Raw genomic sequence first — 16,936 nt, forward strand, 5'->3', positions numbered from 1 at the left:
AAATGGTTTGTTGCGTCTTACAGTTTTTCCTAGAATCAACACTCTTTATTCCCTTTGTGTCTCGTGAACAATTTTAAAATGGTTAAATGGCCGTTCCATTGAAAAGGTTGTGCTTCGCTGTTGTAAAACTGTGCAGTACGCAGAGTAGAGTGTTCAGGGCGGCAAGGCGCCTGCGCCGCCCTCAGCTGGGCGGCCCCACAACGGTTCCGCCGCTCGCAACGAGCGGACGCTCTATCACGTAGCTTCCTACCACTACACCGGCCAGCGGCCAGCCGCCCAGTCACTAGTCCGTAGTCAGTTCCCGTAGCCCGTAGCCATAGTCAGTGGCTGCGCGCAACTCTCCTGCATCGCTAGTGCTACGCTGAAAATGTCAAACGCAACTCGTCGCGAAAGCAGTACAACTGTCACCGCGTCAGGATTCACAGATCTCGTATTCTGAGTCTTCTTTCTTGTCAGTGAAGTCCAACGGTAAATATCTTTCAGTTCTTCAACAGCCGTTACGTAAAAATTGCATACGTCAGTTTCGCTTCTGTATTTTCTCGTTTTAGTTAACCCTTGTTCAATAACAGCCCCCGCCTCTCGGCCGTTTGGGTGAATTTTTCAAGTGCGCGCGTCTAACACCGCCCTCCATCCCTCTCGCCAGATAGGAGCTGGCACTGCCAGAAAGGGACGACACCTACTTCGCAGAAGAAAATTATCCGATAGACTTTGTCCCTTTTCGCAAGAAGTTTTCCAAGTCTTGGAAATTTACGAGAGTGAGACTTGTTTTACGTAATGTTGAATTTCGCCGTTTTCCTTTTCGCTTATTCTAAGGTTTAGGAAAATTTGCGAGAGGGAGATGGCGAGTTCTTAATTGGGTAGTGTCTACAATTCTGCAGCGCCCTCTGCAAGAGTGTGTGTGGCGGAGTGTTCCCACACGAATACGTGGATGTGTATGTGTGTGTGTCGATGTGGAAAACCCAAGGTTGTGTAGTGACGCACAAGGAGTGACTGGAGCTTCCATCTGTTAATTGATTCGCTCCTTTAAGCCTCATCAGAGAAGTTTAGTTGTCATTTTACTAAATCGCTGTGAAAATATATTTCAGTGTTTGCCTGCAGACGCATATTCCTCCCTCTGTTGGAGTAGGTAAGTTTATTCCCCAATTCATATTTTAGTTTTCTCGTGACGAAAACACTCAGTTACACTTACCCAGCATCATAGCTATAAAATTTTATTTTCAATCGCTTATTATTTAAAGTACCTTTTTCACGCAAACAACACTGACTAATCTTACCCAATTTTGTATTTCAATCAATATTATTACTGTTCATATTTGTCCTACATGTATTATTACAACCTTAGATTACGTAAGATATATAATTTACGACCCCGAAGTGTTTTACTTGACATAATAAAGCTTTTTTACAATATCTTTTTTTGCTATTTGTATCTACATAACTTGTTGGCATAATTCGACTTCCTGAAGATTTTACTAATATTATTTCTTGAACACACAACCCTCAACCCCATCTGTCATAGCTATTGAATTGTACTAACTACTTGAAGTCGACCTACAAATTTTATCTCAAAATAAACCCGATATGTCGGGTTATTCATGAAATCGGCAGAAGAATTGCAAAGTTGTAATATAAATGCATTGACGATGAGATCTCCGCTCAGATGTGAATGCAGCACTGGTTGGGTGAAGCAAGGAGTGTCAGGCAATGTGTAACGCACATATTATTGGAAGAAAGAACTCGAAAACATCCCATAAAGAAATTGGTTGAACGAATGAATCAAATAATTCAGGCGGTACATGCCAAAATGAGAATAATAGACAAGTGTATAATATATGTAAATGAATGATTCCTTTCCACCCCCTCCCCATTTCGTTGGCTTTTCTATCCCTCTGTGCTCTGTTTAAAAATGGGACCCTGATACGTTTCAACAAGCAGGATTTCTTATCGCTTAAAAAAACCTCTTCTTTGTTATTTGATGTTAAAATGAATACTTGCAGTCGTTATGTTAACTTGAGTGCAATGTTTTTGTTTTTGAAGTTAGAGGACCCCATGCCCGAAACTATTTTAATCGAATCGGAGACTGTACTTTTTCTTACAATCTTTAATGAAAGATGCGTACAACAGATTTCAGTACATGTATGATAACAATACAAAGTCCACATATGTTATTGAATAATGGAAAACGAGCAGGAATATCAGGACATATAATTTTCAATAGTCACATCAATGACTAGCAAAATTCTAAACGTAACAAAAAAATGGTGACCAGAGCCACACCGTCTGTCCTAAAGCAGTTTTAATCTACAATGCTTCGATGTTTCAACATCTGCTAATAAATCTTTAAATCGTTGGAAACCACTACTTTCGGTTGTACTTTGTTGCAGTACTTTTGTTGTGTGGAAATCACTCCGTGGTCTCTATAATTTCCCAACAGACCTTAAAGTGCCTATTTATCAATGAACATTTACCACATTTATTTGCAAACAAGGGCTCAGACATATGTCAAGTAAATAATTAATGAGTTCTGCAGTCAGAAGGCAATCAAACTAAACTCTAAGAAGACTGCTTACTGATTTTTGTTGGTAATCTTCACAATTTTCCGGTATGATTTTTTCGCTATCTTACGACTTATTGGTATGTTTGGAAAAATATTAATTCAGATGCTGTTTCAGAAGAAAATGTTGTTAGCCAACCGTGTTTAAAATCGTTTCAAAAGTGAAATGATATATTACGATGCTTTTCCTAATCCATAATCTTTCTAACATTACGCCTGTTATTCTTTCAGGCTGTTTATTACCTATATCTAGGTAGCTCTCTTAAAAACTGGCAACAAACTTTTATATGTAAGTTGCTTTTATTATATGTATATAATGAAAGCAATGTAATGCAAAAGGTTTACTTTTCAGCAAGCGAAATTTCATCAGGTCATACGCCTTTTTTATTACACAGAAAGGTTCCTGTCTGTTTTATGCAGAAGGAAACAGACGTCATAAATGCTATGACGTCAATAAGTATTTCCATTTTTATTTTATTAACTAACCTCATTCTACGTTAAGTTCTATTCTCAATATTTACAAATACATAGTTATAGGAGATCTGCAATAAAATCTGATATTTTAAAAAACATTGTACAAAACATATGTGATAGGTATTACAAATTCATAATATTATTAAAAAATATTCAACCTCGAATTGAAAATCAGCCTTCGCTATCTGCCTTTAATCTCATCACAAACATATTCTTGCCGAACCGTGGTGCAATGATCAACGAAGTTTTTAACTTTGAAATTTGGCGTTTTCTTTTCATAGATATGCACACTGGCAATGGGCCCTTCCACTATACCCAGACTGTTAAGATTTTGACGTTTATGTTTGATGGAACTATTAAAATTGTTTTCTTGTAACCAATGCGGACTGTTGACCCTTTTCATCCCGGTGGCCTAAGTTAAATAAATAAAAATCATCGAAGATATTTATGAACCTGCTGCGCCCCTCCATATACCCAAAATGATGGCTTTAGAAAAACATTAATTCAAAACTAAATTCAACCATTTGAAACCAACTAATTTAAGTAACAAGTAATAAAACAATATTACGCACGTGCTAGAAAATTATATTTAGTTTTATGGCATCTCGGGATATTTATTTTATTTCTCCAGTTAGTATCAATTACATTTCTAATGGAGGATTTCAATCAAGCACAATTCAGTCATAGAGTATCTTGTTCGATGGGATTTCCCGGACAAGAATATCACTTTAAAATATAATAAGAACTCCATGATATCATAAAGTCCATTTAATAAGAACTTTGAAATCTGAGAATGAAGGTCTGCGATTCTAATTATTGCTAGTTCCTAGCATCCGAGAATATTCAGTTCTATCCACCAGACATGGAATAGAATCGAGGTGATCCACCATTAGGGAAGAGAATTCTGTTAGGGTTTTATCAAACATCATTCAATAAAACTTAGTTATATTCAATTATTGAGATAAAATCATTGTTATCCTTGACATTGACACCTTTTTGAAATTCAATACTGCATATTTAAAATTCCGCGTCAGAAAGGCTGTGTCGTTCGTTTGGTTCGTAAGGAACGTTCTGGCCAAAATTGAATATTTAAATGCTTTCCGGAATCTGTAATAACTACTATTTGCGATTATTTTCTGAAATACCTTTTTTAATGTGCCCATTGGAAACGATAGCGCAGTTTTAAATCAATATCTTGCATAAAATAAAATTTATGAATAATATAAAAAACGGTGGTTTTGCACATTTATTGGAAATGGATGAATGTAAAATGGCAACGTTTGCAAGCCAGAAACCATGATAGTAAATATATTTTTAAATAATTATAACTGTAGTTATATGTGTCCATTATAATCACGGATTTTCTCTGAAAAACAATCAATCCACGGAAAAGATAACAACAGGTTATGATGCTAATAAAGGCGTTGTGTAATCGGGTAAAAGCTAGCAAATAGCAACATGCATGTAGCTGATTTCTTTGTATTCTATGAAATGTGTTTGATATGCAAGAATGCACTCAAATCTACTTCATTCGTATCAAACCGGAAGAATATCTAATAATGTTAGTTTCTATCCTCACTTATGCTCACAAAGACTTTATGAAATGTTTAAAGAAGGTATTGTTGCAAACGACACCATGCGAGTTATTTGCCGTCGTAAGAAATAGTTATTTATGTATAGTATTAATTTTTTTGCACTAGTGTTTTCATTGGTTTTTTTTTACAAATATACCTATTTCAGTTAAGAAAACCACTTATTTCGATAGATAACTATGTCATCTTTCAAAAATCGAATCAAATCCAATCCAGTTTTGTATTGATCAATGTCTAAATTTAGTTTTTGATCTCATTATTGCTAATAGGAAGACGTGGAGAAAATGTTAAAAAATGAGTAAACTGTCTTAATCTAAATAATGGCATAAAATACACAAATTTTCAAAACATTACGTTTTATCTATCAAAAATGTATTCAAAAAATGAAAAATGTCTTTTTTAGTTTTTATTCCCACTTATACTAAATAAAGGCGTTACTATAATTAATTTTAACATACCTTTGAGACGTGCACGACATACAGCGCTATTCTACACGCTTCATTACAAAACAAATGCAGCATATGATTCACCAATTAACCGTGCTCTTCATACATATAATAATATTTGTCTAAATTCCATCATCGACATTTTTTAGGATTCACTGCCCAAATTCAAAAGTGGCATCATGTCAATAATATTATAATCTGAACAGTGTTTAATTTGAGTTTTCCATTTCCGCAGGAGTTCCCGCCGCCGCCGCGACAGCTGTCGCTCCTGGCTTCCTGTAGAGGGAGAGCGGAAGTCAGCCCGTAAGCGGAAGTCCCCCGCCCCTGCCCCGCCATGTCGTCCGTCAAGGTGGCTGTCAGGGTACGTCCCTTCAACTCCAGGGAGATCAACAAGGACTCCAAATGCATCATCGAGATGGAAGGGAACACCACAGGTAGGAAACATTTTCAATTTGTTTGTGTTGCTACAACTATCTACATATCTCATCTTTCAGCTCTGTTTTCTTTCTGAAAATTGTTGCTCCTATGTAGCGAGAGATACCTTTCAACGCTGGAGGTTCTAAGCAATCACTGTGCAGTGTACAGTTGTAATGGTGGGTTGTCGAAGCTTTTTCTGATTTACTAACGTAATTGTATGCAGGGTCGGCTATAAACTAAATGGCACCTGGCGCGAGTATCATTTTGGCGTCCCTTATTATAACCAGTTATCGCCTAGGTAGGTGATCACTATTATCAATATTCTGATGATTTGTAAATTTATGTAGCGCCAGTTTTATGAAAAATAATAACCTCGGAAATTAGGCGCCAGGAGCGGACAGCTCCAATTGCGCCCGCGTAGGACCGCCCCTGGTTGTATGACGTTCGATCTTCCCTGCCAACCCCTGCGGTAAAATTTCACAACAAACAAGAACGAATAAGATATTAAATAGTATATTACAGCACATAATAATGACGTCTCTTCACTTGAAGATTTAACAAAATGTTTATTTTATTTTTGTATTATTTCAAACAAGTTTCACTGTTAAATTTATTTGCTTTATCTCGACCACCATACTTGGCTCTTGCCCGTATTATGGCCGTCGTATGTAGGCTATAATAGACGTTGCGAGTAGATGCATAAATATTCTATGATAAATTATAAAAATAAACCATTTTTTTGCTGGATGAAGTTTTCCTGTAGGTACCTTGTACATCTATTTATCGAACATCTGATAAATTCAATGAAACTCAATTATTAATTTAGTAACGATTATGTTACACTTTTGCACGATAGAAAAAAGCTCGTTAAAATAATCTAAACTATTCATTGACAACTTTTAAAAATAATGAAATATCGTTGCGTATAACTTGGAAGGTTTACCACGAAATAAAAAATATACGTGTGTTACACACAAATTATATGTCATTCCGATAAACTGTCATATCTTTCCCAGTTTATAACACTAGTTTCAATTTAAATGTTCATGGAGAAAAATGAGTATTTCTAATTTATTAAGAATCTTTTAAAATGATTGGTAATCTGATTAAAAAGAGGATTGAAGGCCTTTTCCTAATAAACTTTTATTAAATTCGTAATAATATCGGGACACGTGTTCATGCACCTGCGTTTATTTTGATAATATATAATGACGAAATGCGAAAATGTTAAGATTTTTATGAACACGTGCTCTCCAACGTCGTCACAATATATTAGTATTTTGTTAAGTTTGTCAGGAAACCTTTAAATTTATTCGTCAACGGCCTGCAATCCCGTTTTAACCGGATTACGAATAATTTGAAGAAATTAGCAATATTCAATATTAGTAAGTTTTCTCCGTGTATCTCTAAATAGTACAAAACAAAGTCGCTAACCTCGTCCGTCTGTTTGTGGGGTTATTTCTTCTGAACTACGCAACGGAGTTTGATAGGGGTTTTCACTATCATTTAGAGAATTTCTTCCTTAAGGTTTGCATATACAGGGTGTATCGGCACGTACCCGACAAACTTTAACCAGCTATTCCTTAGCACATTTGGAGTAAAAAATGTTATGGGCACTTTGCTGTTCGCTAACATTTTTTTTAATAAAAAATTTACTATGTATATTTTCACCACATGTCATTAATGTTTTATCCTTTGTCAAAGTTTGAAAACCCATCTGGCAATATTTTGTTCGAGTTTCGTTGAATAATGTACGTACGTACCTACGTTGACGCGCTTTTACAATCACAACGAAATGGCACGGCACCATTCGTCTCATTTTTAACTATTATTATTTAGTGTGTACGAAAGAGCGAGGACACTTTTTGACACACTTGCTAATAACAGCTGTTGAACACGAGAAACAATGCAAATGACAGTGACGGAGTGTGGATTTTTTATTTATTTTTTGTTTTTAATGGAAAAAAATGTTACCGGACAGCAAAGCGCCCATAACATTTTTTACTCCAAATGTGCTGAGGAATAGCTGGTTAAAGTTTGTCGGGTACTTGCTGATACACCCTGTATATATAATACGTGCATATAATATTTACAGAAAGTGGAGAAAAGTCTCCGAGCAATGCCAGGAACACGTCAGCTAGTCTGATTATAAAATTATTTTACTTCCATGATATCGTGGTTCTTTCACTCTCATTAGTACTCATTGGTTACTGCAAAATATGTATATTATATTTTAACAATATATATTATATTTCGTAAGCTTATCACCACTTCAGAAGTCTATTAAACCCTGTCACAACTTATTTGACACGAACTCGAGCTTTATCGCAAAGCTAGATTGAAAAAAACAGCAATCCGCAATGTCTAGCTAGATATAATCGTAACCAACTGATCCATGTATGTAGCTGATTAGTATTGTATATAAAAAGAGTTATTTAAAAAAATTATTACATTGCAGGGCAAAAATTAGCAAGTACGGGATCATATACTTTTACAAATAACTAAAGAGTTTATTGAGTGAGCATAGTGACTTCCTGTTTAAACTCGTCCATTTAGCATTTTATCTGTCTGTAATTTTTTTTGTTACGTTCTGGTTCAAGGTGGTGGCTGTGTGGGGGATACTACCTTTTTATCACTTTTTATGTTTTCATAATCGTGGTTTCTACTAGTAGAGTTGTCTAATCTGAATAATCCATATTATGGTACCTACCGGCCTGAAGAATGTTTGAAAAAAAGAATTGTCATCGAGATGATGAAAATTCTTTAGGACGGGTTGTTTCGGAGAATTTGAACAATTCATCTAAAATTAATTTTTTCTTAAATTTTTAAAAAGAAAGACAAACATTCCCGGGTTACGAATAACCCAACAATGTTTGAAAATCTCCTACTACCACCACAGAAAGCCGAAAATGTTGCTTGTGTTGTGATGGAGGACTTAGCCAGCCAACCATCAAATTTCAACGTTCTTTTCCGGGTTCTGTGAAAGTCCTATTCAAGTTCTGTTATTATATCATTATAGGCTAGTTGCCTGACAGTACTGAAATAAAAACAGAACTTGAAAAATATTTCACAGAACTTGGAAATGAACTTTGAAATTTGATGAATTGTTCAAATTCTCCGAAACAACCCGTCCTTAGACAAATTGCATAATTCCTTCTTTGAAAAAAAATATTATATAATATGTCAAATTTGTTTATTACTAAATATTTAGGTATTACTTGGGTACCTACTTACATGACGATTCAGAGAAAAAAAATGTTTTGTTTTATTAAATAATAGAAAATTACAAAAATAGTTTTATGACGCGAGTTCTACTGTTCACAGAACTACTAGTTACTCACCTTAAAATGGACATATTTAAAATATTTGGTAGTTTGATCGATATTTTCTTAAGTAACAGATTATAATCAGTAAGATTGTGGTCAAGATTAACGACCTTTATGAAATCTAAAAGCTTTTTCTTGCTTTTCATTAATTATAACTTTAAATGTACTTTATAGGTGCAAGACCATTCTTTCCGCGCATGCACGAAAAATGGTCTAAAACAAACCAAAAAATCTTATTCATGTATTTGTTTTGACCTAGTTTATTAAAAATGTGCATTTTTTATTTAAATTTTTACTTAGTAAATGTTTCAACATAAATGTGCCTTACATGGGCATATGATATTATTTTAGGGTGTAATAAATTTACATCGATTGCTTTTAATGTTTGTAATGTGTGCTATATGTGTGAATCCTAAAAATTAAAAAAAAACTATTTCACACATTTTGTCTTTTTTATATTGGAAAAGTTGGGTAAATTCTATACGACGTTAGAAAAGTATTTTTACTCCTTATTAATCTACTATCGTATCTTCATTAAAAACATTCCCTTGACCAGACCCATTCTCCAAAAAACTAGATTATAAATATGATTTTAGAGAATTGTAAGTTAACTAATATTATGAACTTTCTGGTGTAACCTAGAAAACTCTAATGGCTCATTTGCCACCTTATCCGAATAGTTGGATTTTAAACCTCGATTGTTTCAAAGTATGCGGTGCGACACTAACGTCAGTTACTTGAGCCTTAATTAATTATTTGGGGTAATCTCTAGGGTATAGTAAAGGAACTAGAATGATATCTACTTTGAATTTGCCATTAACTATCTACTGTGAAGGAATGTAATATATATTTAAAAAATAGTATATTACGATAATAATAATAATAATAAGTGTATTATTATCTTTTTTTGTGTAACAAATAGATATAATGATATCCTCACTGGAATCTCCCGTGCTGAGGATTTCATTTACATATTATGTATAATTAATTAAGAATATTAATATTACATCAAAGTTACATATGGATTTAATTATGAACATATATCATACAGTAATTTTTTTTTTTAACAATTTTAAAATAAGTAAGATGTTTTTATATATATATATATGAAGTGTTTTTTGGTATAGTTCAGTTGATTCTGTTTTAGTCTGTGTTTGATCTCAGTAAATTTTCTATTTCAGATCTCCCTATGTTAAGTATCCAGCTTTTTATTTCAGATTTAAATGTTAAAGTGTTAAGGTTTTTGAGTGAGAGTGGTATTTTGTTGTAGAGTTTAATACTATGATATAAGAAGCTTTTTTGCCCAAAAGTTGTATTAGTAGTTATTTGTTGGATAAGTTTATGACCATGAGATCTAGTGTTTCTATTGTACGTGTTTGTTGTTATTTCTTGGGTTTTGTACTTATGAATGTGAATGAGTATAGTTTTAGAATATAGTTGTTTAATTGACTTTATGTTAAGATTGGTGAAGATTTCGTCAGTGCTAGTTCTTACAGGAACTTTCAGTATAATTTTCATTATGGCTTTTTGAGATTTAATTAGTGGATTTAGTATATTTTTATTTGCACTGCCCCATCCGATAATACCGTATTCTAACAGTAATTGGCAGAGAGCCATGTTGATTTTGATTGAAGTCTTTTTTTAATGAACACATTCCTGTAAAAAAATATGAGCCCCTCATCTCACTAGTGAATTCGAGTCGAGATGTGCTACTTTACAATTATGGTAATTTAAAAAGTACATGTTAACTTAATGTAATATTGAAAATATAAATCTGCATAATTATTACAAAAATAAATACTACAGTTATTCAAACTGAAATTACAGCTGAGCATTACGTTGTTTAAAGTTGGCAACAAAACATTTTACTAAATTGACTAAATAAGTATTGAAAAGTACCTGTGTTGGTTTATCAGCCACAATCATATAGTTACCATACTGACAATAGGTATAGTAAGAATAATTAACAACAAATAAATTGAAATAATAATAAGTACATACATATATAAATAGGTTAATTAAAGTATATAATAAACCCTAGGCTTATTATTATATACTTTAATAGGTAAATTAAAGTTTATAATAATAAGCCTGGGGTTTAATGAAGGGACGATTCTCTGGGGTGTAATAGAGGGACTAGAATAATATCTCATTTGACTATGCCATTAACTTCCTTCCACTGTGTAGGAATATAACATATCCATTTAATCCCGTGCGACAACAATTTGTTGGTAAATATAAATTCATATATTCTAAAATAGGAGATATGAAACCCAATATTGTGGTAAAATTTCGAATCGAACTTTTCTAACTCAGGTTAAAAATAAATACCGCTTCTTGTATTGATCTGCCGTGAAAGGAAAGGTTGCTTGAAAAGTTGTTTTTTTTTTTTAAATTATAATCAATGAAAAAATCTTGTAAGTTTCGGTTCTAATGGAGATGGAGGTTATTTTGGGGTTTTACGAATATATTTAACTGGGATATTTAGAGATGGCAGAAAAATCCAAATTAGATTAGAAGATGAATTGAACTATTGAAAGCAAGTTGTTTGTGTTTTTCGTGTACAAAAACTTTGAAAAGAAGTACTTTATTGGATGTGCTTAGTATCGTTTAAGTATTCCTTTGTTTTGTTGTGGCGGTATTAATCAAATTAATCATTAATTACGATTGACATTGATTGAAAATTGTTTTTTAACTGAATGATATTGAAATGTATTACAAAACTAATTTAGCTACCCGTTTTCGCCGGAAATTTCAAATCATTTCTTATTGATCAGTTTAAAACTATGGAAAATCTTTACTGCGTGGGAAAAACTAATATAGCTTCTTATTTTATGTTCAGTTAAATTGATGTATGAAAGCTCTATTACCTATAACGGTATAATATAAATAATAATTTATTACGAAAGGTAATGCAATGCAATACATTCCATAATTCCATATTGCGGGCATGTAATTTCATACTCACACTTCGAGAGCTCTGGCTCTGCTTTTGCATCTTCTAACAACAAAATTTTCAACTCTGTAATTGACATTTTGAAATCGAACAACATAAATATTTAAAATAAAACTTTAGTACTAATTTCTTTACCAAGTTTTTACCTGTGCTGACCTGTATTATTAAAAAAGCTCCATTAAATGTAAGCACTAATAACGAGGCGTAATGACATCGTAGCAGTGATGCGACCACGCCGTAACGTGGGTAGTTTTCTTCCTGCTACGGCGGTTAATGGCTTTTGCCTCTCCATTACTATCCACTGAGCCATAGCGCCTAACGAACCGTAGACCCTGCATACAAAAATTTTCTCAAATAGTATTATGATCGTAGGCAGTGTGCTACGACCCGTAGAGGTTTAAAACGAACACCAAAAAAATTAAAGGGGTATTTGAACTTGTTGGGTAAGGTAATGCTAATAAATATAACTACCTGCACTTAGCATTACTAAACTATCTGATTTATCATTTTCTCGTATAATTAATAAAGTAATTATAATATAGCCTTTTGAATTCAGTTATTATGTTATTATTATTTTTGAAAGAAATTTTCTGAATGATAGTGAAAACCCAATCAAACTCCGTTGGATAGTTAAGAAGAACTAAGCGCACAAACAAAAAGACGAGGATAGTGACTTTTTTTATACTACTCGTATTTAGAGAGAAGTATGGCATCTCTAAATCACTAAGAGGTAACAAGGCGATTACCCCCTGGACAATCCCGGTACGCTAGGTTGGGTTTGGTAAGGTTAGTTTTTTTAAACGTATATAAGTATGTATATATTTTTAAGTTGAGTTTTTACATTGTAAAAGCAATTTTGAAAAGAGATTCAAACTTTGAACTGCAATTATATCTCAAATTAATGCTTTGTGGAGATGCGTTCTGTGTTCCAAGCCATCGATTTAATATATTTTGTCAGCGTGCTATTTACGACAGCATTTTACACGCTGAAGCCTTTCTGTGAGACTGATGGCTGACTGGGCTTATCGATTAGAGGTATTTTAGGACTTACATTGAATTTATATATTTATTATTCAAATTGTTAGATCGATCTTTTGGGAGGACGGTGGTGAATTTGGTAAAGTATTGCCTCACGTAATGGTCGTTGGGGCGTGTTCTCGCCCTGTACCTTGCCTTTGGCCATTGGTGTACCTGCAAGCTGATCTGACCATAAACTTCTTAGTTTTAATGTTGCACCGCCGAATAAATTCTAATTGAACAGTCATGATGTCTAGACTTTGTTTTTTTCCTCAATTCTAGAACAGACATGTGTTAAAACGTATTTATGATTCACGCCGAAGCAAAATTTCGTCTTTAAAATAAAACAAACTTGACTTTTCAAGTATGTAAGGGTTTCCAACATAAAATTCATTAAAAAGTTTCTTTGTTTTAGGGAATGGGGGAAATATAGCTATTTTGTCATTTTTGAGTGGTCGAAATACTCTTAATCATTGCGGAATATAATATTAATAATTATATGGTATTTAACAGAAATGGGGTGTGTGGATTCAATGAAACTGTGTATGTACGTATCTGCTGGAAAGCTTTTTAATTATTATTGGTTTCCTTTGTTTTTTGCTGAAAGTCTTCTGTACCTATTGCGTACATAATTGGCATTTAAATTTTTTAAAAGACTTCCACCGAATTCGAACATATCATCAAATTACAAAGTTAATTTTCACTTTTTGTGAAAGTTATATTCAAGTCCTTTTATTATATCAATACGGGTCAGTTGTTTCACAGAACTGAAATAATGACAAATTTAATAGATCTCGAAAATGAACATATCAATTTGACGAATTGTTAATGATGTGATGTGAATTGATATGAAACAACTTGCCCTAAGTGTCCTTGAGATGACTATATTACTCAACGGTCCTGTATATCTTAAGTTCTCGAAATAATGATAAAGGCAATCCATATTACCTTCAAAGGCCTCCATAATTTAAGGTTATAAATTTGCAAACACGCATTTTTTTTCTGCGTAATATTTGCATCTGAACTACTTTTTTAATCCGGAATTACTCAGCCGAATTAAGCAATAATGTGGTTATCTGAAATAAAAGCTGTGCGGGCGCGGAACAGGCTAGTAACATAATAGTTTAAAGGAGAGTGGGTAGACGTGTCTCGCGACGGGCGGGAGTTTTATGGAAGAAGTTTACGATCTATTGCAGCCGAATTTATTTTCCTCCATCTCCTCTCCTGCATGGGGATCTCACCGTATTAAAAGAAACGACTTCCTGCCTCCCTTCGCAAAATTACGACCTGTTCTCGACACTAAAATAACAGAATTAATACGTACTCTGCTTAAACTAAAAATATTACCTACCAACTTTACAGTATCTGCAGTCGATTTGTGTTTAAATATTGACCACAAACTATGCAGGTTTATCGTCCATTATCCGTGACTTATCTTCCCTTTAGCCATTACAGCATGATCTAGAGATGGTTTTAAAAATTTATAGAAAGCTTTTAAAATGGAGCGAAGATATTTTTGCTGGGAACTGAAATGGGAGCTCGAAAACAAAACACCAGGAATCCATTAATTAGTTATTCACAAAACACTGTTTAACAGTGTTTTAATTTTATGTAATAATAATAATTTTGATATTGCGCATTTTTGTTTTAGTGTGTTTAATTATTTTCTAATAAATCTCTATTTTGTTACAGAAATTACAAATCCAAAGGCACCACCCGGAACAAAGGACGCAATCAAAAGCTTCAATTTCGACTTTTCATATTGGTCACATAATGAGAGTGACGAAGACTTTTCCTCCCAAATAATGGTGTACAAGGACATAGGAGAAGAAATGTTGCAACATTCTTTTGATGGTGAGATTTTTATGTTAATATTTTGAACACCAATTGATAATTTCGGTGAAGTATGATTTCTTCATTGATTTGCTCTTTCAATTTTCAGGCTACAACATTTGCATTTTCGCTTATGGTCAAACTGGTGCTGGTAAGTCCTACACCATGATGGGCAAACAGGAAGATGAGCAAGAAGGAATCATTCCACAGATCTGTAAAGACCTCTTCCGTCGTATCAAACAGACAACCTGCGACGATTTGAAATATTCTGTAAGACCTTTGATATGATATTTTTCATTTCGTAATCTTATCCTCTCGAGCTACCCTTGAATAGATATGTGATAGCCCCTATGAAGCCCTTGAGTTTCACAAACAAACTTAAACACAGTAAGTAGTTAGTAGGTATATATACCTACTAGTTTGCTTCCGTCCTAAGCGGGAGTATCTACCGCAATTGCACTGTCAATTTGTGGAAAATAAGGTTAAATTTTTGCTGATTCTGTGCCGAAAACTTTATTTTTTTATAGAATTGAATGTAGTTCTTCGTAAGTGTTTAAATGCTGTATAACTTATTTTGAATAAATGAAATCATACCTATAACGGGCAATAGATTTAGAGATCTGCTGGCCGCATCAGCCGCTAATTTGTGACAAATTTAAATGCAGTTCTGGACTTTTCGGACAGTGTATCCTGACTTTTCCACCAAACCTTTATATCATTGTAGAGAAGAATAATATTACTTTTACGCAAGGTAATGCATGTGAAGAGGTAGTAAATGCGATAGTGGTTTTTGGAAAAACATATTAAAAGATTTTTATTTTCTCTAGGTGGAAGTATCATATATGGAAATCTACTGCGAGCGTGTGCGCGATTTGCTCAACCCAAAAAACAAAGGAAACCTGCGTGTAAGAGAACATCCACTTCTGGGACCGTATGTTGAAGATCTCTCCAAGCTGGCCGTATCCAGCTTCCAAGACATCCATGATCTCATTGATGAAGGAAACAAAGCCAGGTGAGCTTATTAACTATTTGATTCTATTGACTTCATCACTTCTACACTTTTGATTGATTTCTGTCACTGTTTCATGTGTGCAGAATAATAATTTTAACTTCTCTGTTTTCAGAACTGTGGCAGCCACTAATATGAATGAAACATCAAGCAGATCTCATGCCGTTTTTACTATTTTCTTCACCCAGCAGAGGCATGACCTAACCACCGACCTGCTTTCTGAAAAGGTATTAAAGTGTCTTCACTAAATTAATTCAATTAATCTTAATTGGCTTTTTGTTGACAAGTCTATAATAAACGTCAAACTAAAAACGTTTACGAATTTATTTCTTTATTGGGATGGGAGGTTGAAATTTACCCATTTTCATCAGACATTTGGATCATACCAAATTTACTGACCAGTGTAAAAAAGCTTGTCTTGTTTATTTGGAGGTTGCATTTTCAAAGAGTAAAAACGTTTTTTACCTCAGGAGAATCATATGCATATTTATTTCCACCAATGATCGATAAACCATTAATCCCTTCTCGTCCATCTCATTTCTTGTGTTTGTTCATCTGTACTTGTTTTTTTAATCTGTGATAATATTGTTTTATTGACTCATCACATTATCTGGTTTTCTTCTTCTCTAGGTGTCCAAAATATCCCTAGTAGATTTGGCTGGATCAGAGAGAGCTGATTCTACTGGAGCCAAGGGAACTCGTTTGAAGGAAGGAGCTAACATCAACAAGTCATTGACCACTTTAGGAAAGGTCATCTCTGCTCTTGCTGAAATTGTGAGTAAATCATAAATGCAATCATTTACCTCTTCGCATCATTTTTACATTACATTCTGTTGGTTTTTTTTGTTTTCATAATACCTAAAACATTTTTATCCTAAGACATGTACTTCTCTGGGAATTTGTCTTGTTAAACTTGTTTTAAATTATTTAGTGTTTTTTTGGCATCATTAACAAGATTTATGCTTAGTATTTTATATCTTAGGGTTTATAGGTTCTTCTTAAACTATTTTTAACTTATTTAATGTTTTGATTAAACTAAATATTAAAATTCATTACCGTTTTTCCAATCTTCCGTGGGACATCTTCTCTAGTCGGTAAGTGAGCAAGATGATGCCTCTCTCGATTTTGCACATTTTGCGTTTGCTTTTGATAAAGTGAAATAATGTTCTTCCATTTTTCGTTTTTATTTTAGGCATTTGCCAACGTTTTGTTTTCAGGCTTCACAGCATTTTATATTATATAGCGTCCCACTGTCATATTTGTATCATGTTGGCATGCTTTTGTATCATTATTATTGATTAGGGTACCTTTT

At 33.7% G+C, this 16,936-nt stretch overlaps 1 protein-coding gene across 10 annotated transcripts in view; it reads left to right on the forward strand.

The window, feature by feature from the left end:
- unc-104 (kinesin family member unc-104) overlaps positions 1-16,936 on the forward strand; it is a 96,361-nt gene that overhangs the window by 54,610 nt on the left and 24,815 nt on the right. For 8 of the 10 annotated variants that reach the window (XM_089651201.1, XM_089651205.1, XM_089651204.1 and 5 more), the window contains exons 2-7: positions 5,302-5,500; positions 14,475-14,636; positions 14,725-14,885; positions 15,443-15,627; positions 15,740-15,851; positions 16,255-16,398. In XM_089651201.1, coding sequence (XP_089507327.1) covers positions 5,401-5,500; positions 14,475-14,636; positions 14,725-14,885; positions 15,443-15,627; positions 15,740-15,851; positions 16,255-16,398 — 864 coding nt within the window. In that variant the 5' untranslated portion in view covers positions 5,302-5,400. Of the gene's footprint in view, positions 1-224; positions 469-1,085; positions 1,127-5,301; positions 5,501-14,474; positions 14,637-14,724; positions 14,886-15,442; positions 15,628-15,739; positions 15,852-16,254; positions 16,399-16,936 lie in introns of those variants that run through there. The other 2 variants (XM_089651202.1, XM_089651203.1) reach the window with 2 other exon arrangements.

This window comes from Hesperophylax consimilis, chromosome 1 (assembly GCF_061612785.1).
Source record: "Hesperophylax consimilis isolate HC1 chromosome 1, BYU_Hcon_1.0, whole genome shotgun sequence".
Taxonomy (NCBI): Eukaryota; Metazoa; Arthropoda; class Insecta; order Trichoptera; family Limnephilidae; genus Hesperophylax; species Hesperophylax consimilis.